General features: G+C 40.1%; 1 protein-coding gene across 1 annotated transcript; it reads right to left on the reverse strand.

Annotated features, from left to right (window-relative positions):
* Positions 1-288: 288 nt before the first annotated feature.
* Positions 289-19,869, reverse strand: cltcl1 (clathrin, heavy chain-like 1). The gene is given in 34 exon segments (XM_056772531.1): positions 289-1,174; positions 1,288-1,366; positions 2,504-2,530; positions 2,689-2,834; positions 2,837-2,909; positions 2,978-3,148; positions 3,480-3,590; positions 3,806-3,937; positions 4,230-4,379; positions 4,488-4,655; positions 5,014-5,121; positions 5,265-5,429; positions 6,374-6,531; positions 6,607-6,799; positions 6,885-7,068; positions 7,223-7,368; positions 7,450-7,572; positions 7,651-7,885; positions 9,272-9,414; positions 9,497-9,622; positions 9,800-9,963; positions 10,548-10,728; positions 11,434-11,598; positions 11,849-11,986; positions 12,980-13,102; positions 13,172-13,324; positions 13,407-13,607; positions 13,687-13,884; positions 14,409-14,582; positions 14,661-14,774; positions 14,854-15,015; positions 15,145-15,413; positions 15,492-15,699; positions 19,477-19,869. Coding segments are annotated over 34 exon segments (5,052 nt in total). The 5' UTR covers positions 19,519-19,869; the 3' UTR covers positions 289-1,052.
* Between the last annotated feature and the right edge of the window lie 218 nt (positions 19,870-20,087).

Consider the following 20,087-nt stretch of genomic DNA (forward strand, 5'->3'; position numbering starts at 1 on the left):
TTAATATGGATATTATGTAGTTAAACGAGATAATATGTAGTTAAAATGAAATAATATGTCGTTTTAATGAGATAATATGACGTCACAATTCCGTTAATGCTAAAATGCGCGATATGTTATCTTGTTTAAACGACATATTATTTAGTTTTAATGACACATTATCTCGTTATTATGATATAATTGAGTGGAAAAAAATAACATGTATGTGACAGCAATACACTACTGTAATGAATAAGACAGTAAGACACACACATGTGCTGATGGAGGTGTTAACAGAAATAACAGAGATGTGTGTAACAGCATGTTTAATGCGTGTAAACTTTATTCTTCTGTGTTTTTGTCACAACACAGATTTTCTTGTTAAACTCACAACAGTCTGACTGCGTTTCTCAGCATTTCACACTATCTCACTTTTTTGTGCTTTGCTAATCTTTTTTTTCCTAAAAAAATCCTGGACATGTTTCCAGACAGTGCTTATGGCTTACAGAAGATCATGCGCAGGTAACATATCAAACGTTTGCTTCATGCCTTTGGCGTCTTTCATGGCTTTCACGTCAACTTCAAAGCTTGATATACGAGCGATGGAGGCAGACACACGTTTGTTCGAGCTCATCGCTGAAATCTCAGCATGCATATGTGATGTCACGGCGTTCTCATGCCGCTCATTTTGTACCACTGAAATGTACAGTAGTGCCGCTTTAAATGTAAACAAAAGACAAATAAACTCCAGAATAAAACAATGAAAGATGGGTGAGAAGTGATAAACAGACAGTGTGTTGTGTGTTTGTGTTCATAGTAACTCTCAGTAGTGTCCGTGTGTGTGAGCATTTCCAGCACAGTGAGTGTGGTTTAGTGTCTCTCTCTTCTCTTGTTCTCTTGTAAGTTCAGTGCTCATGTGGTGAGAAAACATATTGAGATGAAGATGTCGGATTGAAAGCTGCATGTTTGTTTGACTGCAGGTAAACAACATTTATCAGGAGCTCTAAATGCAGCAGCCGAGCATCCGCAGGCACATATTTCCCAGAATTCCAAGCAGGTTCGCTGTGGGCACATCAAGGCTGAAGGTTGAAGCCGTACGCTGGAGGAACAAATCCAGGAGCAGAGTATCCGTAACCCGGGAAACCCGACTGAGGTGCGACGGGTGATTGATTGCTGGTCAACATTGACTGGTGCCCTGCACGCACACACACACACACACACAAACACACACACACAGGTCACTATGAAGTGTACTTGTTATGTGTAATTCTATGTATGAAAGAGAAAATATTCCTTCATTAGAGTTACCCAACACTACGGACGTGGCTTCAGGGAGGTCATCATCATCTGAGACTCTCTTGGTTTCTTCTTGCTGAAGTTCATCCACCTGTATGAGAGAGAGAAACATCACTGTCATCTCTGTCAGATTGTGTGTTTACTTCACACATCACACACTCGACCTCACACACAGCGTCTGAACGCTCAAGTCACCGGAGGAGACGCTCTAAAGCTCGTCTGTCTGATGTTTGTTTACAGCAGATCATGCAAACCCCAAACCCACATTACATGCCAATATTACATTCACTTCACCAGCATGATGTGAAATACAGTTAGAAGAGGATTTAGATATTTTGTGAATGATCATCATGTTAAGTTTTTTTTTAATCATTTTATAGTTATTTTTCTAAAGATACAATTTCTACATGAATCTTAAATTTATACAATAATCCTAAAATCAAAAAAAAATATTTAGACATCCACGATAATTTTAAATTACGTTTTTTACTATTATGAAATATCCATGAAATACTGTATCTAGAATAACGTTATAATCCCTAAAAACATCTTATATCCCTAAAAGAATCCTAAAATCTCTAAATTAATCTTAATCTTTAAAAGTATTCTAGAATCTCTAAATTATTTAAAAATTTCTAGAATAGTCTTAAAATGTTCAAAGTCCCTAATCCTAAATCTCTAAAATAATCTTAAAATCTCAAAATTAATAGTACATTTCTAAAATAATCCATAATACAATAAATAACTTTAAAACCCCTAATCCTAAATCTGTAAAATAATCCTCATATCTCTAAATTAATAGTACATTTCTAAAATAATCCGAAATAAAATAAATAACTTTAAAATCCCTAATCCCAATAGTCTAAAATAATCCTCATATCTCTAAATTAATATTCAATTTCTAAAATAATCCGAAATAAAATAAAACAATCCTAATATTTTAATTAATATTTAAACTCTAAATTATTCTTATAAAACAGTGTTACTGCCACCTGCAGATCAAACTGAGATACTGCAACTATAAACATCAACAGTTCAATACAGACTAAAAAAACAGAGAAGAGGCTTTCATGGTAACAGATGTGACGAACAATTGTATCTCTTACTCACAAACACAACAAAACAAACAAAAAGTACTTTTACAGGTATAAAGCAGTGGATTATGGGTAATCAAGCAACATACTGAGTCTACATGCACAATGTAAGAAAGAGAGAGAGAGTCAGAGACCTTCACCTGTCTGGCTAACTCATCCACCTGTAGATGAGGGAAAGTCACGTGAGCGATCACATATCATTAACACTGTCCATAACTTCTAAATAAAAGTAAAAATGTATTAAAGGCACTAAACCTTACAGACATGTCGTTGCATCTGTCATGTGTTTAGGTGTGTGAGGTATATTTGTCATACATACCTTCCTCAGGTACTCTCTCATCTTCTGAATGAAGTAAGGCATAGTGAAGTCTACGAGGCCGTGTCTCCAGGCCAGCTCCAGAACAACATCAGGAGCCAGAAGATCATAACAGGTGAAGAGGCAAGCGGCGAAACACTCCCGCTTCCCTCCTCCACAAACCAGCGCAAGAGATCCTGAGCCAGAGCGCCGTCCTGTGACTCAGCAGCGTACCGCATGGCATCCTGACACAAAGATAAACATCTGTAATAATGATACAGTGGAGATCATGACAGCTGCAGCTTCACAGTACCTTATAGAGTTTGTCTCTCTTGCAGAGCTGAATGCTTTGAGTCCAGCGCTGGCTTCTCTTGTAGAGATATGCAGCGATGCGTCTGAACTCCAGCAGATCATGTGACTCCAGACGCTGAGCTAAAGCAATACTGTCAACATTATCATACACGTCTAGAGAGGCTCGCAGACCCTGAATGAACACACACACACACAACATATCATCACTAATGTCTGCTCTTACCTGTCTGTGTGTGCGTGTGTATATGAGTGTCGGTTTGAGTGTGTGTGTGTGTGTGTGTGTGTGCATGTGTTTGTGCCTGAGTTTGTATGTGTGTTTGTGTGCGTGTGTGTTTGAGTGTGTCTAAGGTTGTGTGTTTTAGTGTGTGTTTGTGTGTGTGTTTGGAGTGCATGTTTGTGTGCTTGTGTGTGTGGGTGTGTATGTGTGTGTGTTTGTGTATGGGTGTGCATGGGTGTGTTTGTGTGGTGTGTGTTTTTCTGTGTGTGTGTGTGTGTGTGTGTACCCGATAGTCCTCTTCATCTGTCAGCAGGTTGTTGAGCGCTTCATTCACAGTTCTGTTATTGTGGTTCTGCACTGATCTCAGATACTGTTTAACCAACCGCAACTGATTCACCTACAAACACACACAAATCATCATCAATGTGCAGATGTGTTCACAGTTAGTGACAGCTCTGACTGTTTTAACTTTATTTATACTTCTCTTTATACAATACAATCAGATTTACAGAAAAAATAACAGAAAAAAGACAATCAGTTTTCAGTTGAATAACAACACTGATGTTGTAAAGTTTTTCTAGCTCTAGTGTATGTGTGTGTGTGTGTGTTTACCCTGCTGAAGACGCTGACGGTTCTGGTGTGGTCCAGTCGAGGTGTCAGAACAGACAGTAGATCGTTGAGCAGAAGGGGTTTAAAATCCAAATAAAATGTTAGAGATTTATAATAAAGTTCCACATTTGCCACCTGCAGGAGAGACACACAAAACGCACAAGATCAACACATCGACAGACAACCTCATTAGAATAAACACAACATCTCTTGACTATCTCAGTTGCAATGGAGAGCAGACCGCTGCTTTCTCAAAATTCTCATTTGTCTCCATATAAATTTCACAATCACATCTCTTGTCAAGACACCAGAAGTAAATGACAAAATTAGAGATTGGTTCACAATATGAACTATGCATGTTCATTTTTACTATTGAGTCTCCCGAGCAATGAAAGAGAAATCTCAGAGTGTAAAGTGTGTTTGTTACCTTGACGATGAGCTCTTTAAATGTGGCGTCTCTCCAGGCATCTGTAGGGTGACTCATCATCATCACAACAGCGTTGTCATACTCTTCATATTTATCATGCAGAAACACAAGCTCCGCCCACAGATGGGCCTGTTCCGCCGCTCGTAACACCTGACCAATCACAAGACACGAGCTGTTAGGCTTAGTTTGTCAACACAACACAACTGAGCCGGTCATTTTACGATGTGGTCTGAGCTGTGGTTGAATATGTTTTTAGACCTTTGGGATGTTGACTCTGGACCAGAAGAGATCCAGATGTTCTCTCATCCTCTGAGGTTTGTGTTTGGAGTAGAGGATCGCCAGCTCCGTGAACATGCCCATGTGAGCGCGCTCCAGTCCTAGCGCAGCCTCCAACAACAACATCAGATCCTCAAAATACCCACGATCCTGAGAGACAGACACAGAGAGAGAGAGAGTGCAAGTGAGTGAGTGAGTGAGAGACAGAGAGAGAGACAAAGAGAGACAGAGAGAGAGACATAGAGAGACAGAGAAAGAGAGAGAGAGAGTGAGTGAGTAAGAGAGACAGAGAGAGAGAGACAGAGAGAGAGAGAGAGAGAGAGAGACAGGGAGAGACAGGGAGAGACAGAGAGAGAGACACAGAGAGAGAGAGAGAGAGAGAGAGAGAGAGAGAGAGACAGAAGAGAGAGAGAGAGAGAGAGAGAGAGACAGGGCAGTGTGATAAGACTCAAGTGAAACTTTGTGATTTCTTGCAGATGTAATGAAGATGATGATGAAGATTCTTTACCTGATAGTAGCTGATCAGTTCTTCCAGTTCATCAGCGTGAGTCACTATGTGGAGACCGGAGACCTGCGCCAACCTGAAGTCCTCTCCATCTACACACGCAAAACACACCTGACAAACACAGACACACACACACAACGAGCAGAATGAACAATATCCATCACTACCTTGTGTCCTTACCAGCATTTCTAAATTAACCAAACACAGTTGTCAACAGTATTGCTTTAGATCTTTCCAGGTGTTTGGATCTTCACCTCTTTCCACGTGCGTGTGCAGCTGGCCTTACGTGCGCTGTCCACGGCCGCCTGAAACTCGCCGAGGTGAACCAGCGTGGAGGCCAGACGAGCAAAATTAGACACGTTATTAAAGAGCAGCCGGGCCGCTTCAAACATCTTCTCTTCATAACATCTCTCACCAACCTACAGACACAAACAGATACCTGAAACATTGAACATAAACCTGCTGTGAGACTCATGATGGTCACAGGCAGTGTTGGGCAAGTTACTTTGAAAAAGTAATCCATTACAAGTTACTCATTACACATTCAATAGTGTATTTAGATTACTGTTACCAAAGTATACAAATGGGAGAATTATACATTAAAGCATTTTAAAGTTGACTGTGAATTTCAATTCCACTATTGGACACATATCACACACAGTTTTTAGTTTAATTACTTCAGAAGTAACTGTAATTACAGAAGGATAAATAAGAATAATCCCTTATAGAGCATTCCCACCAAATGCGACTAGCGCTTCATTCGCGCGTGAAATTCACTTCACAACAGACGCAAATTTGCATCGTGGGAGGGTTTCTTCCAGTCGGCTACAATCTCGTATATATATATACAGGTATAGCTCAAATTGAGTAAAGAGCGTTTTTTACAATTGATTTTACAGATTTTCTGACCTCCTTTCTTCCAAGAAAGATCCTTTTATTTCTGTTTCGATAAAAGTAAGAAGATGTATCGTACAGCTCCAGGTATCCATATACAGCAAAGTTTATTTTGTTTTCCATTGTTATGTCGGATTTTTGCCTCCGCTCGCTACGTCAAAATCACGTCACTACTAGAGCAAGCTCCTGATTCTTTAACGCGGCGCGAATTTTTGCCAAAGTTCTCAACTGGCGCGATTCGAACAAATCACACGTTACGCATCATGTTCTTCGAACTATAAACTCGCGCAAGAGTTTTCGGGTCACTCAAGCAGAAAAATAACAAACTTTACCCTCGAGTTATAAAGAGCGTGAAACTTGATTGCTCATGTTGGTGTGAACACAGCATTACTTAACTAGTTACACCCAACACTGGTCACAGGTGACCGATCTCGGAGAATACACAAAAATGACATGTTCGGCTTCATACTTGTAGTATGTGAGCATTATTGGGTCCGTTGATGAAATCTTCCAGTTCTGTGAGACGCTTTGTTTTGGCCAGAGCGAAGATGAGCTCGGTGTCTAAATAAGTCTCTCTCGCTTTCTTTCTGGCCATTTGAAGAAAGTTCACCAGATCCTCCCAGTTGCCTGTTAAAACAGACGAACATCCTCAACGAAGCGTCTTAGAGAAAAAAGCATGAGGGTAAAGCCTCATCTGCTCACCGTTTCTACCGGCAGCGTCGATCACCTCCATGTACGCAGACGCATCTCCTGCTTTGATGTAAGAGTCGATGGCTTCTTTCACCAGACCTCTGTGAAGCTGAGCCTGAGCGAGACGACTCCACACCGCCCCGTCTCCGCAGCGCTCGGCAAACTCATACGCACGTTCCAGATTCTCAATGTGCTCGATCAGAACCTGCACGGTGTGAATTTAAAGAGTCAGTCCTCAAATACAAGCCGCTAGAGTTTCACGAGTCATTAAAGCGTGTGTGTTTGTGTACCTGTATGGCGGAGGTGTTGACTTCAAACTTCTTAAAGATGGAGAAGGCTTCTTCGTACAGTTCGTTGCTTATGGCGATGTTGGCGATGTCAGGGGCGTCATAATTGTCCAGACGGTTGATGTACTCCATGACCCGTTTGCGGTCCGCTTTAATGGCTGTCAATATCAGCAGATTCTGGAGGTTTCTGGGTAGAGAGAATCGTTTTTTTAGTTGAGATGTCGAAAATGTGTACGAGGGAGGTTTTTGTTGGTTAATTATTTGTGAAACTCACAGTTAGACATCAAAGGTGAACAAAAGTAAACAGTTTATGGAACAAAGAAAAATGGGGAAATATGGACCTGTGTTCACTGAATATGGAGTTGTCCAGCACAATTTTTTCTAGAAGTTCTACAAGTTCATTGGGCAGATCAGCTGTCATAAACACTTTCACCGTCACAGATACTTCCTCTGCATCCTGCGTCTCGGGTAGAGCCGTCTGTACCACCTACACACACACACGACCGTTAGCATCAATGTACACAACACATACATGAAACGCTTGGTGACGTTGATGGATGTGTTATGCCTGGTCTATCAGAGGTCGTCTGTAAGGGTTGGTCTCCTGTAAAACTCGGGCCCACAGATCTGGATCCTTTCGTCTCACCAGATACCGCGATTCACTTTTAAACAGAGAGTTTTCATTGCAGACCTGCGTGTGATCACACAACACAGAGGTGATGAGTGCAGTTTACGGTTGATAGAGTGAATATCTGCGTGTGAACATCACCTGTATGAGCTCCAGGTCACACTGGCCTCTCTCATAGGCCACGAAGGCCAGATGAGGATCTCTCTTCTCGCAGTAACGTCCCACCGTGATGCTGTCGTAGTGACGGTTCTCTCTGAGAAAGCGCTCCGGACTGTTGTTAGTGTCGATGTAGATCTTTGCTAAGGCATTATGGGTAGCCGGTTCTTCACATCCGTTCTGCACGCGGGATTCCAGCCAGGACAAGAGCAGCTTCAGTCTGGAGAACAGATCTGACTGTCAACGTCTCAGTTAGAGCTTTATAATAGTGTTGGGTGTAACTAGTTACTAAGAAATTAGTAACTGTAATTTAGTTACTTTTCTCTTGGAAAAATTCAAGTAAGGGATTACTCTAATCATATTTCTGATGTAAATAAACTAAATACTTTGTGTAATATACAGTGGGTATGGAAAGTATTCAGACCCCCTTACATTTTTCACACTTTGTTATATTGCTGCCATTTGCTAAAATCATTTAAGTTAATTTTTTTCCTCATTAATGTACACACAGCACCCCATATTGACAGAAAAACACAGAATTGTTGATTTATTAAAAAAGAAAAACTAAAATATCACATGGTCCTAAGTATTCAGACCCTTTGCTGTGACACTCATATATTTAACTCAGGTACTGTCCATTTCTGATCTGATAGTCTACACCTTCATTTGAGTCAGCTGTGTTTGATTATACTGATTGGACTTGAGCCACACACGAATCGGTATATTATAGTAATTTATTAATGTTAACTACAGTATTCTGTAGTATTAGTCATAGAGTAAACTAAAGTAAATACTGCAGTGTACTTAAATACTTACTATAGTACACTGTCCTATAATGTAGTATACTATAATTATTAACACACTTAATGTGTACTGTTGCATTCTGTAGTGTTAGCCATAGAGAACTGAAAAGTGTCGTAAATACTGTAGTATACATTAATATTTACCGTAGTAAATTGCAGGATACTGTAATACATTACAATAATATGCATATTATTATTCCCACATAAAAATACTGTAGTATTTACTATATTAAACCGTAGTATATAATAGTAATTCATTTATTTTGTAAATGTTAACGGCAGTATTCTGTAGTATTAACTATAATAAATTGGCAAACTGTAGCAGATCAACTGCAGTATACTTCCTATAGTACACTGTCCTATACCGTAGTATCTATAATCATTAACACGCTTAATGTGTGCTATTGCACTCTGTAGTGTTAACCGTAGATAATTGAAAAACTGAAGCAAATACTGTTTTATACAGTCCCTTAGAACTCACTGTAATAAATTGTAGTACACCATATTACATCTTACTTGTTAATATGATTAATGTGTACTATAGCGTTCTGTAGACAAGTACAATTAAAAACTGTTATAAATACTACTATACTTTTATTTATTATGGAAAGGTACGAACATTTACTACGTTTGACTTTAGTAAATACTAAAATATTCCAGAGTATTTTTTTATCTGGGTGATTCAAGCATTTCTGAGTAAAGACGCAAAAAGTCGTCTTTAAAAGCGATGTTAACAATATTTGTCGTAGTCAACAAATATTGTGTTTATTAAAAAAAAACGGTTTATTGAATCTCAGTTTCACCTGTTTCGTTTCTCAACCTCTTCCACGAGCTGATCGGTGCTGAAATCTCCACGTACCGCCTCAATCAAACTCTTAATGGTGTCTTCTGAGCAATCCACATCCAACAAACCACCAACCACCACCGGCAGACGACTGGGATTTACCTACACAAACACACATCGTCATATAAAAATCACTTTCATATGGGTGAATGTTCTGGAATACAGACACGTCGATGTTCAGCACCTTCTGAACGTAGATCTCGATGTATTTCTGCAGATTGCTGCGGTACAGGTACAACACCAGATCGTGGACGAAATGAAAGCGATCGCACACGATGATGAGAGGCAGCTGGTCCGTCAGTTTGGCTTCCTGCGCAAAAACAAGTTATAAATCTACTTCTTCTCTCGCCCTTCTCAACGGCATCACAAACTCACAGCATTTCTGAGGGACAAACTACCTGATAGAATAAAATAAAACAAATAATGAAATAAAAAGGGTTTTTGGGTTTAACGGTTGATCTGATTGAGTAGGTTTCATGACTTTGACCTTGAGAAAGTTCTTGACGGGTTCAGCGTTATAGCAGCTGCTCTCTCTACAGATCCGCTCCACTTCCTTTATCTGACCGGTCCTGCACGCAGCCTGAATGTACTTCAGATGAACATCAGGATCTTGACTGAAGTTCACGATGGAGCCCAGAAAATAAAACAGACCTGACGGAGAGAGAGGACGATAAAATGTGCACAAGGTCGGCACACCAAAGCTGCAAAAATCGAAATAATATGAAACGTCATGCGCTTTGTTAAAGTCGCTTAAAACTTTTGATTCATTTTGGGTTGATTCGTTTTTGGTTGAGCACCCGTTTAAAGTTGATTTGTGTGCTTTTTCTGTGTTTTTGCTAACAGATCTTTAACCTCCAATCCTTTAGTATTTGAAAATCGGTGATGTCATAGCATAGGCAGTTATAGACTAGACTTGAGGATGCGAAAATTTGTTGGGACGTTAGTCGGAAAATGGCCGAGAGAGATTCCTCCATTTTTTACATTTCTGTACCGAGAGGTCACGCTGTGCCGTTGGAATCTTACATTGGTCTCACACAGACTCACGTGACGAAATTTCGCAGGTCAGAGTTCACCAAGCTTGAACTTTGACACAAAATATCTTCGAAGGGGCTTGCGTTTCCAGCCTGATGGATTCGCGTGCGAATCAATGGAGGGAAAAGTCAAGTGTGACCACGGCTTTAGGCCGAGATCAGAGGCGGTTATGATTCCCAAAGTCATTGAAAGATGCCGCTTACCTTCATTACTCTTGAAGGACTCAAAAAGCTCCACCAGCGTCTGAGTTCCCAGCTGCTCGTGATACCTGCTCGCAATCTGAACACAGTGCTGCAGATTCTGTCTTAGGTTTGACGCCAACATCGCCCTTAAACACTCAACAGAGTCGCCCACAGACAGAGAGCCGAAGAAATTCACCAACCACTGACACAGAGAGAGACAATCAAAAGCAAACGTCCATCTTTATATGCATTTGGGGCAAAGACGTTAAGATGTCCCCATCAAAAGAAATTGACAAAAGTGATTTTATGTCCATAGAAAGCACATTAAATGAAAGTAAAATGTCTACTTTTTGGTTTCAACTAAGCTTTTGGAAAATAAAATGTCAAAATTTGGTTGAAATAATGTTACAGTGCCATTCAGTGTAATGACATTTATGTCATTATTCTGCCTCTTTTGGTCATGTTTTACTTAGTCTTGTGGCAGGATCATGACAGACACACATGTTTACTGTGGAGAGAGACATGGCATTGTTTGTTTTGGAGAGCCATGTGCTCTCTCCTGTCTCGTCTTGACCCCGCCCCCTCGTTTAGCTTCCCCTCAGTGTTTGATTCCCGTCATCTGCACTGTGTAATTATCTCTTGTTAGTGTTCCCTTCTTAAGCCCCTTGTATTCATTCTCCCGTCCTGGTTCATCATACGACTACTGATATTAGTACCAACCTTCATGTCTTCTTGTCAGGATCACTTCGTTCCTGTTTTGCATTACTTTTACTTAATTTTTGCTCAGATAAAAAAACGCTATTTAATTAAACAGAGTGGGAGTAGTATTTCACAAATTGTTTTTATGCTTAAACCCTTTCTCGTCTTTGACCCATTTATAATTGATCTTGTGAAGTCAAACACACACCTCAGGGTTGAGCAGGTGTGTGTGTACGATGACTCGTTTGATGTCTTGCGGGTCGCTGTAGTGTTCCAGTGCTCTCTGTAGTAAACCAGCGCTCTCACACAGTTGAGCGATGTGTGCTCGATCGTAGTGTGTGAACATCTTGTTTTCCAGAATGGCATCAGCTACCTGTAGAGATAAACACACCCAGAGACACTTAACCCAGAGTTCAAGAAATCATAGTGACGTTTCAACAATGATGTGAATGAACGTGCTCACATTTCATTAACATACAGCCAACATCCATCGCGTGTCTATCAACATTGTCTCAAGGAAATAAAAACGAAGCTAAACAAATCAACCGTTGACATAAAAACGATTGTGTACAGGAGAACACAGGCACACCATGATTTGTCATATAACGGGTCGTAGCGCTCACCTGAGGGGCGTGAAGGAGGTTCATCTCCAGCAGGCGTGTCTGTAGAGGCCCCTCCTCCGGCCTGTTGCTCTTCAGAGCGTCCAATAAGAACGAACTACACTGTTGTACTAGATTCCCCTCCATGAACACGTCCACCACCTCACAATCACACACACTAGGTTAACTTTTCTTTTTCTTTCAATTTTTGCCTTTTTTAAACAGTCATTTGATGTTTATTCTCTGTTGACTAAATAGTTGGGATGCACCGATGTATCGGCCACCGATATTAATCGGCCGATATTGGATTGATTGCATGAAATTGTCAGATACCGATGGTATATTAGGGCCCTATGATTTCCGTGATGCGGAAAACACATAAACTGAATCAGCACTATTCTAACAGAGTTTACCCCAGGCACATTTTACAGTTTGATTTGAGAGAAGCTGCGTCAAACTTTGCGTCAAAATTAAAGTCTGTCATCAAAATAAAAGTCTAATTAACCACATGACAAAACTGCTACTAAAAATGTACAAAACTAGTATTAATTTAAAAGGGAAAAAACATAAGATGTAAGATACCGGTTCATATTAGTTGTAAACCACAAAAAAATAAAACACAGAATAAAAAAAATAAAGAAAAATAAAAACGGAAAAAAAATAATTTGAGGAAAAATAAAATGGATTTCATAGGTCCCTAGTTTATTAAAGAACTGCATGGAAGCAACTAGTTGGATGTCTGAATATCCAATGTTTTTCTCTGAGCAAAATAATAATTGTAAATAGCATCAGCACAGACTTTATTTAACTTTATTAAAGAACTGTAAAATTTTAAGTCAAATTTGAGGTAATGTTTTTAATAAAGGAAATGTTGGATAGCAAAAATCACCTTTGAAGATTGTCATGATGTCTTATTGTATTTTTATCTTAACTTACATTTTGCCACATTTACACTTGTGCCTCTCTTAAAATATGAAATGGATCCAATTCGTGTTCAGTTAAATTAATTGAATACAGAAAAACTAGCTAATATTGTGGAGTACTGTATGCAATTGACCAATATCGGAATCGGCCGATAGTTGTTTGTTAAAATCGTTATCGGCCCAAAAATCCTATCGGTGCATATACGTGATGGAGAGAGAGAGAGTTCGACACCTGGCTGACAGCGACCAGCGGCTCTTTATCCTGAACAAGCATCTTTGCGAACTGAAGACCCTGATCAGGAGCAGCTCTCATGACGCCCCTCAGCAACATCACCCAATCCGGAGAATATCCCACCTTGACCAAAAAACACCAGTCACATCCAGCATAGGTCACAGATGAGGGTGGTTTGAAACACGCCGTTACCTTTTTAACGTAAAGAATGATCTTCTTAAACTCTCCTGTTTCTGCAAAGCACTGAATGACTTTACCAGGAACGTTTGCTCGCAGATAAACGCTGAGCGCCAGAGTGACGTCGGCGGTCTTCACCGAATCACCCAACTCCTCTGAACACTCCAGCTGCAGGGCATCATGGGACACAAATGACCAGTTCAGGAAAAGCTGCTCACCATCTAAACAATCGTAGAAAGCGTTTTCAAACCTTCTCTCCCTTCAGCCATTTCTCCAACAGCTGGGTTTTGCCCTGTTCCACCACTGGCCGGCAGAGCTCCAGCGATTCCAGTTTATTCAGCTGCCCGCGGTCCAACAGAACCCCGAAATACTGCAGCAGCGGAGATGCCTTGCCACCCTGAGCCGGCGCCGACTGGAACCTGCGGATGGTCTCTGCGGTACGTAGGATCCCCTGAGTGATGTCACACACAGAATTCAGTGAGAGACCTTTATGACCTGGATGCAGATGCTGGTGTGTGTGAGTTATTTACCCTGGGAGCTGACGCAGCGACTCGAGCTGCCTCAGTGTAGTCGCCCTGAGAGAAGAGAGTGTTGAACTTGTGTATGAGGAGCTCCTCAGCTCCAGACAGATCACTGCGTAACGCCATCCGCAAAGCCAGCTCGGGATTCTGAAGCACGCGGGTCACATAGTTCACAATGTTCTCCTCTTCGACACACACCGACAAAACCTGAAACACATAAACACGCACACGCACGCAGATCAAGGTTAGTATTACGAAACAACACCACTAAAACTATTCAAACATTTCTGATAAATTCAAATAAAATAACGGGCTAAATATTATTTGAAAATTGAAAATTGGAAAACTGAAAATTAGACATGTCGCCTCAGCAAAAACTGAAATAAGTGAAGGTTGAGGGACTAGAATTATAATTGAAAATATGTAAAGTAATAACTATCAATAAACTGAAATAAAATGTAATTACACTAACATACCAAGAAAAACAATAAACAATTAAATAAAGAAATGACAAAAGTACAAAAATTATTATTAAAATGAATGCGAAAATATACAAATAATTTGGTAATTGCAATATGTACATATGCGTTATTTTGATACTTTCGAATTCTCAATAATTTTATACAAACGTTTATAATCAACTAATGTGATTCAACAACAATATCGGTACAACTACAGTGTGTAGAGTTGAAGTGCCCTGTGAGTATAGAATGAATACAGCGCACGTTTACCTGACCCTTCTTATTGACCCCAATGATTCCAGACGTGCTGTCGTGAGCGGCCGTGACAAATATGGTTTCACCACTGATGCGATTCATGTATATACACACGCCTGACTCCAGATCATACATGTGGAGATAACCATACTTGGTGATGAGGTAGATCACAGCGTGCTTAGGACCGACCTTTGAGAGAGAGCCTACAGTCATGGTGTGAGGACACACGTTTTCCATGCTAAAATAAGTTGAGGACAAAATTGTCACCTGCATGGCCACAGGAAAATCTGTCTGTGCTTCAGGAGGAAAGAACACGTCCACTGCTTTCTTAGCGAAGGGCTGGTTACCTGCCTGAGGTTGACCAACCTCGATGATGTGCAGCTACAACCAGACACAAACACACATCATAACACAACCAAAGCTCTGTTCTAACAGACTAGATTAATGAAGAGTCTGTCACCTTTCCACCAGCGGGACCCCGGACGGCAAAGCAGAAGAGAGTCGACGCATTTGGGTTTCCCTCCAGTTTATAGAGTCCAAACGCCGCCGCGTGACCCTCGAGAGGCTGAGACACTTTACGCTCCACAGAGAACAACTGCATGCCGCCTACCACACGGTTTTGCTGCGGGACACAAAAACACATGTCACAGTATATTCTGTACTTTGATTTTACATTTAAATATACACACATATAAACAAAGTGCCATAATATGAGATTCATCTGCTGAGAATCAATATGGCAAACACACACCTGAGCTGATATACCGATGAGCAGAAGCCATTTCTGCTGGTCGTCTGTTCTGTAGTTGATAATCTGACATCCTGCGAGGCTGGCGTGACGATCAAACATTTTGATTGGCTGAGAGTCTCCCTCCATGCTCCAATGCAAAACGGTCGTGTCCGTAACCAAAGCCATGGTGTTAACAGAGATCCATTTCCAGAAGAGTACGTCCTCCGTCATACTGTGAGATTTCACTTTACTCTTCATCTCGATATTGAAGATCTGTAGCGTGCGTCCGGCTGTGGGCGGAGAGACGGTTGACCTTTGACTTATAGAAATGTGCTGTGAGAAAAGGTAAAGTGTTTGTGTATCTGCACCTTTCAGCGCGATGACTTTGCTGGCCGGGTTCATGATGGCGCTGTCCGCTGTGATTGGCCGGCGGATGGGGTTGGTGGGGTCGCTCAGGTCGATGATGACCACCTGGTTCTGCTCACCCACTTTCTCTCTGATGCAGATGAAGCGGTCCGACTCCATCGTCAGACAGCTGAAGCTGATGCTGGCGGGATTCACTCCCAGCGTCTGCAGCTAGAGCGATGAGAGAGGAAACGCTGAGGAATGTAAAGCATTTTTTGCTAACAGTGATGAAGCATCAGGTGATAAATCTCATCTCTTGTGTGATAGTACAGTACAGAGGCATGAAGGGCTGGGATTCTTCAGAGGTCAGAATCACTGCTGATGACACACAAACACAACACAAACCTGCCGTCTGCCTTCCGGGAACATACACACACACACACACACTAAAAATCTGAGTCAGCACCCGCAACCCTCTCCTCACTCCTCCACATCCGCAGTCCGACACACTCGTCCACAAACGTACAAACAAAATAAATGTAATAAAAAAATAAAAACCAGACAACATTGGTTTGTGCTTTGAATATGTCATTACTTTAGTTATTTGTCACAAACACATCAGGAAAATTGCACTATGATAAAAAAACATCTGTAGGTTTCGGCAAAGGCTGATTCATTATGACAAAAATCATAATCACATATTTTTTGGCAAATATTTAGATCCTGATTACTTAACATGATTGCAGACGTTTCAAACAACTTAGAATAATTATCACATTACCTTGATTATTATTTTAATAACTATAATTTACATAACATTAAACTACGGGTAAAAAACTTATGGACACCCATTCACTTATGTCTTCATATTTGTTCTACGTTTGAGAATAATAATAAACTCATCAAAATGATGAAATAAAACAAAGGGAACTATGGAAATTATGTTGTAACTAATAAATAAATGAAATCATGTTATATTTGACCATATTTGGTGTAGTCACCTTTTGACTAGAATTTACTGAAATGTTTTCCTGTGGCTGAATATTCTGAACATTATGACATTATGAAACTAAATGAAAACAAAATAAAGAAAATGAGATATTATGAAACTAAATGAAAACAAAATAAAGAAAATGAGATATTATGAAACTAAATGAAAACAAAATAAAGAAAATGAGATATTATGAAACTAAATGAAAACTAAATAAAGAATATGAGATATTATGAAACTAAATAAAAAAATAAAAAAATGAGACATTATGAAATTAAATGAAAACAAAATAAGGAAAATTAGATATTATGAAACTAAATGAAAACAAAATAAAGAAAATGAGATATTATGAAACTAAATGAAAACAAAATAAAGAAAATGAGATATTATGAAACTAAATAAAAAAATAAAAAAATGAGACATTATGAAACTAAATGAAAACTAAATAAGGAAAATGTGACATTTTGGTGATTTGATGGTTGTGAAGTGTGTCTGTGGTGACTTACTGTAAACATACTAAAGCTACAGACTGGTTTTGTATGTGTGTGTTGTGTATGACAGGTAACACAACACACACAGTGATACACACACAGGAGAACTCATTTCCTGATGACCTGATAGTCTTCGTCGCTGGTGATGGTACAAACTGACAGCATCCAATCACAGATGCGACTGATGAATGACATGAAACTGATGAGACAGTGATGAGAATCTCTCTCTAATTCTTTCAATATTTCTACTTTCACATGAAAGTACCTACAGATCTTGAACTCAATGAGTGTGTGAAAGCGTGTGGAAGGACAAGCGTCTGTTCCTCATGATGTCTGTGATGTGATTTGTGTTTGCTCTCCTGATAAACACGTTTCCTCTTCCTGCTCATAACTTCATTAGATCACTTTCTATTGTGTTACAGCGCTACATCGCCAGCCAATCACAGGACGGAGAAGAATTACACAGCAGATTTATCCGTGAGATAGACAAATAAATCATTTATCATTACACATGCGGTCACTCCTGATGTCACATTCAGAGTTAAATTATACTCTTAAAATCACAAAAACAAGGTAGAGGAAACAACATTTATGACATGATCAATAAAAAAGTCTTCTTACTAGCCAAACTTTTTCCAAAACTTTCAAGACTAACTTTCCCTATTTTAGTTTTGACGTTTTTATTTATCATCATCTATGGGATTTATTGATAAAACACACACAATACTTTACAGAACAATGTTATATGCATTCTATATATTTCATATATATATTTAAAAAAAAAAAAAAACTTTTAACCACAACTTAAATACAAGTTCAATTAAAAAACAACGCTTCTTTAGGCCCAAAGCCCTCCAGGCTTCAGATTCTTGGCATTCTTTCAACCTGACTGACTGAGTATCTAAAACCACAACGAGACAGCCGCGAGAAGTCAAAGACAGACTGGAGCTTTATAGTTTTGATTCAATAAAACTTACTCCACACGCAAAATACATCGACTGACTTTAGACACGCTTCACATGTGAATGAGACTTGAGCATCTGGTTTCATTTAAACTCCAGATGTCTCTTGAGGAGTTTCAAGAATTCTATCAATGACAAAGATAAACAAATAAAAGCGCCTGTGAAGAGATGAAGCCGAGAGAGAGAACAAGACACACGTGAGATCTCAGATGAAGTGTCAGACGGAAGAGAATATTATGTGTTAAAGAGGTGTAGAATGAAACTTCATTAGCGTTTGGCACTGCGCTGAGACTCTGTGAACACGCACACAAAACACTGGCCCATTGTTTCCAAGAGAGATCCCACCACGGACAAGACAACACGATTCAGTGCAGGAGACGGTATGTGTGGTCCAGACAAGACTTCTGTACAATGACCGCCGGATCTGCTGGGAGAAAATCCGCTTTACTGGAAACATGAGTCACTTAAGAAAAACCTCAGAACATTCTGACAGTCTTCTCTTCTTCTGAACCGATGTCTGCTTTATCAGGAAAATTAGTCATGTTATCATCAATACTGATGTTTTCTATTAGTCCCTATTGATCTATAATTATATAAACAACACATCAGACAGCGTCTGCAACACATAACAATCACAGCACATTATAAACCACAAAGCAACACCAAGACTGGCAACTTTCAAAAAAATATCAACCTCATAGAAGAAATGAAAACAATCCTCATAATATAACTTAAAGCATTACTTTAAAAGGTTAATAGTCAGAATCGATGCCAAAGATTCATTTAAAGGGACAGTTCACCCAGAATAATGTCATCATTTACTCGCCCTCAGATTGTTCAAAACCTGTATTAATGTCTGCTGAACACACAGGAAGATATCTGGAAGAATGTCAAATATCACCCCCTCCTCCCGTGGACTCCCATAGTATATTTTCTCAACTATAGTATAGTAAATGGTGGGTGAGGTCTGACATTCCAAACGTGTTCCCGTGTGTTCAGCAAAACAAAGAAATGTTTACCGCTTTGGAACAATCTTGACAGTTTTGGGTGCACTGTCCCTTTAAAACAGGTGACAAACACAACTCAAAACAAACACAAGTAGGCTTTCTCATTTAAAGAGTTTAAGTTGTGAAAATAAGATCATGTAGAGCTGTGTCTGAACTACACAGAGGACAAACATTATAATGTGAAGAGTCATTCAGACATTATTAACACTTTCATCATCACAACAGTAACTTCAGCTGAGCTGTCATTTTAATGTAGGACAATATGATGTGTTTAGCACGTAAAATATACACTTTACAAATTCATTTTTTAAGTATTTAACCAATATAACGAAAAGCCCGGATAAAGTTCATATTCGTGGTAAAAATAACAAATATGTATTATTTTGTTCACAATCACACCGCATCTTTGTACGCTAACATGTCTTTTAAATGTCATTCAACTATCTGACTTGTGCGCGCGGGCGAGGCCGCAGTCAGTTGCGTGTTTACAGTTTCTGTGCGCGAGGCTTGACGGGCGGAATCCCGCAAATCGTGCGCGTGTCTGTGTGCGGTTTTACCTGCAGATGCTCCTGGAAGCGGATGGGCAGAATCTGCGCCATTTTCCACCGCCGCGAGCCGGACAAACCGGTGACGAGGAAGATGAAGAGTTGTGTGACTGACTGCGCTCGGGCCCGTAAGATCGAGTCTCGCTCGCTCTCTCTCTCTCTCTCTCTCTCTCTCTCTGTGTGTTTCTATCTGTCTCTCACCTTCTCTCAGTCTCTGTCTCGAGCTGCGGGACGGACTCCTCCGCGCGGGGAAGTAGGTCCGAGCGCGCGCAACGACACGAGAGCTGAAGTCCCGCAGGCGACGCAGACGCTGTTAAGACGCTAAATGCGTTATTACGTACACAAATAAATGAGTTTGCAGAGGAATGAAGTGTCTGCTGGTGTGTTCCGTGTCTCAGCCCCCCGCTGAGAGAAACATGTGTCAGCAGAACCCCCCTCACACCCACCAACCACACACACTGGGGTCTATTTCTGCACACTGAGGTCAACACCAACACAACACACTCAATAACAACAACGACATTACACTGAACTGTATAACACAACAGGCATTTCACACCAAAAGCTACTTGTGTAATATTGTATTATATTGTGATGTTACATTTTAAAATAGTGCTTTATAT

The sequence above is a fragment of the Triplophysa dalaica genome, chromosome 18, assembly GCF_015846415.1.
Source record: "Triplophysa dalaica isolate WHDGS20190420 chromosome 18, ASM1584641v1, whole genome shotgun sequence".
Classification (NCBI taxonomy): domain Eukaryota; kingdom Metazoa; phylum Chordata; class Actinopteri; order Cypriniformes; family Nemacheilidae; genus Triplophysa; species Triplophysa dalaica.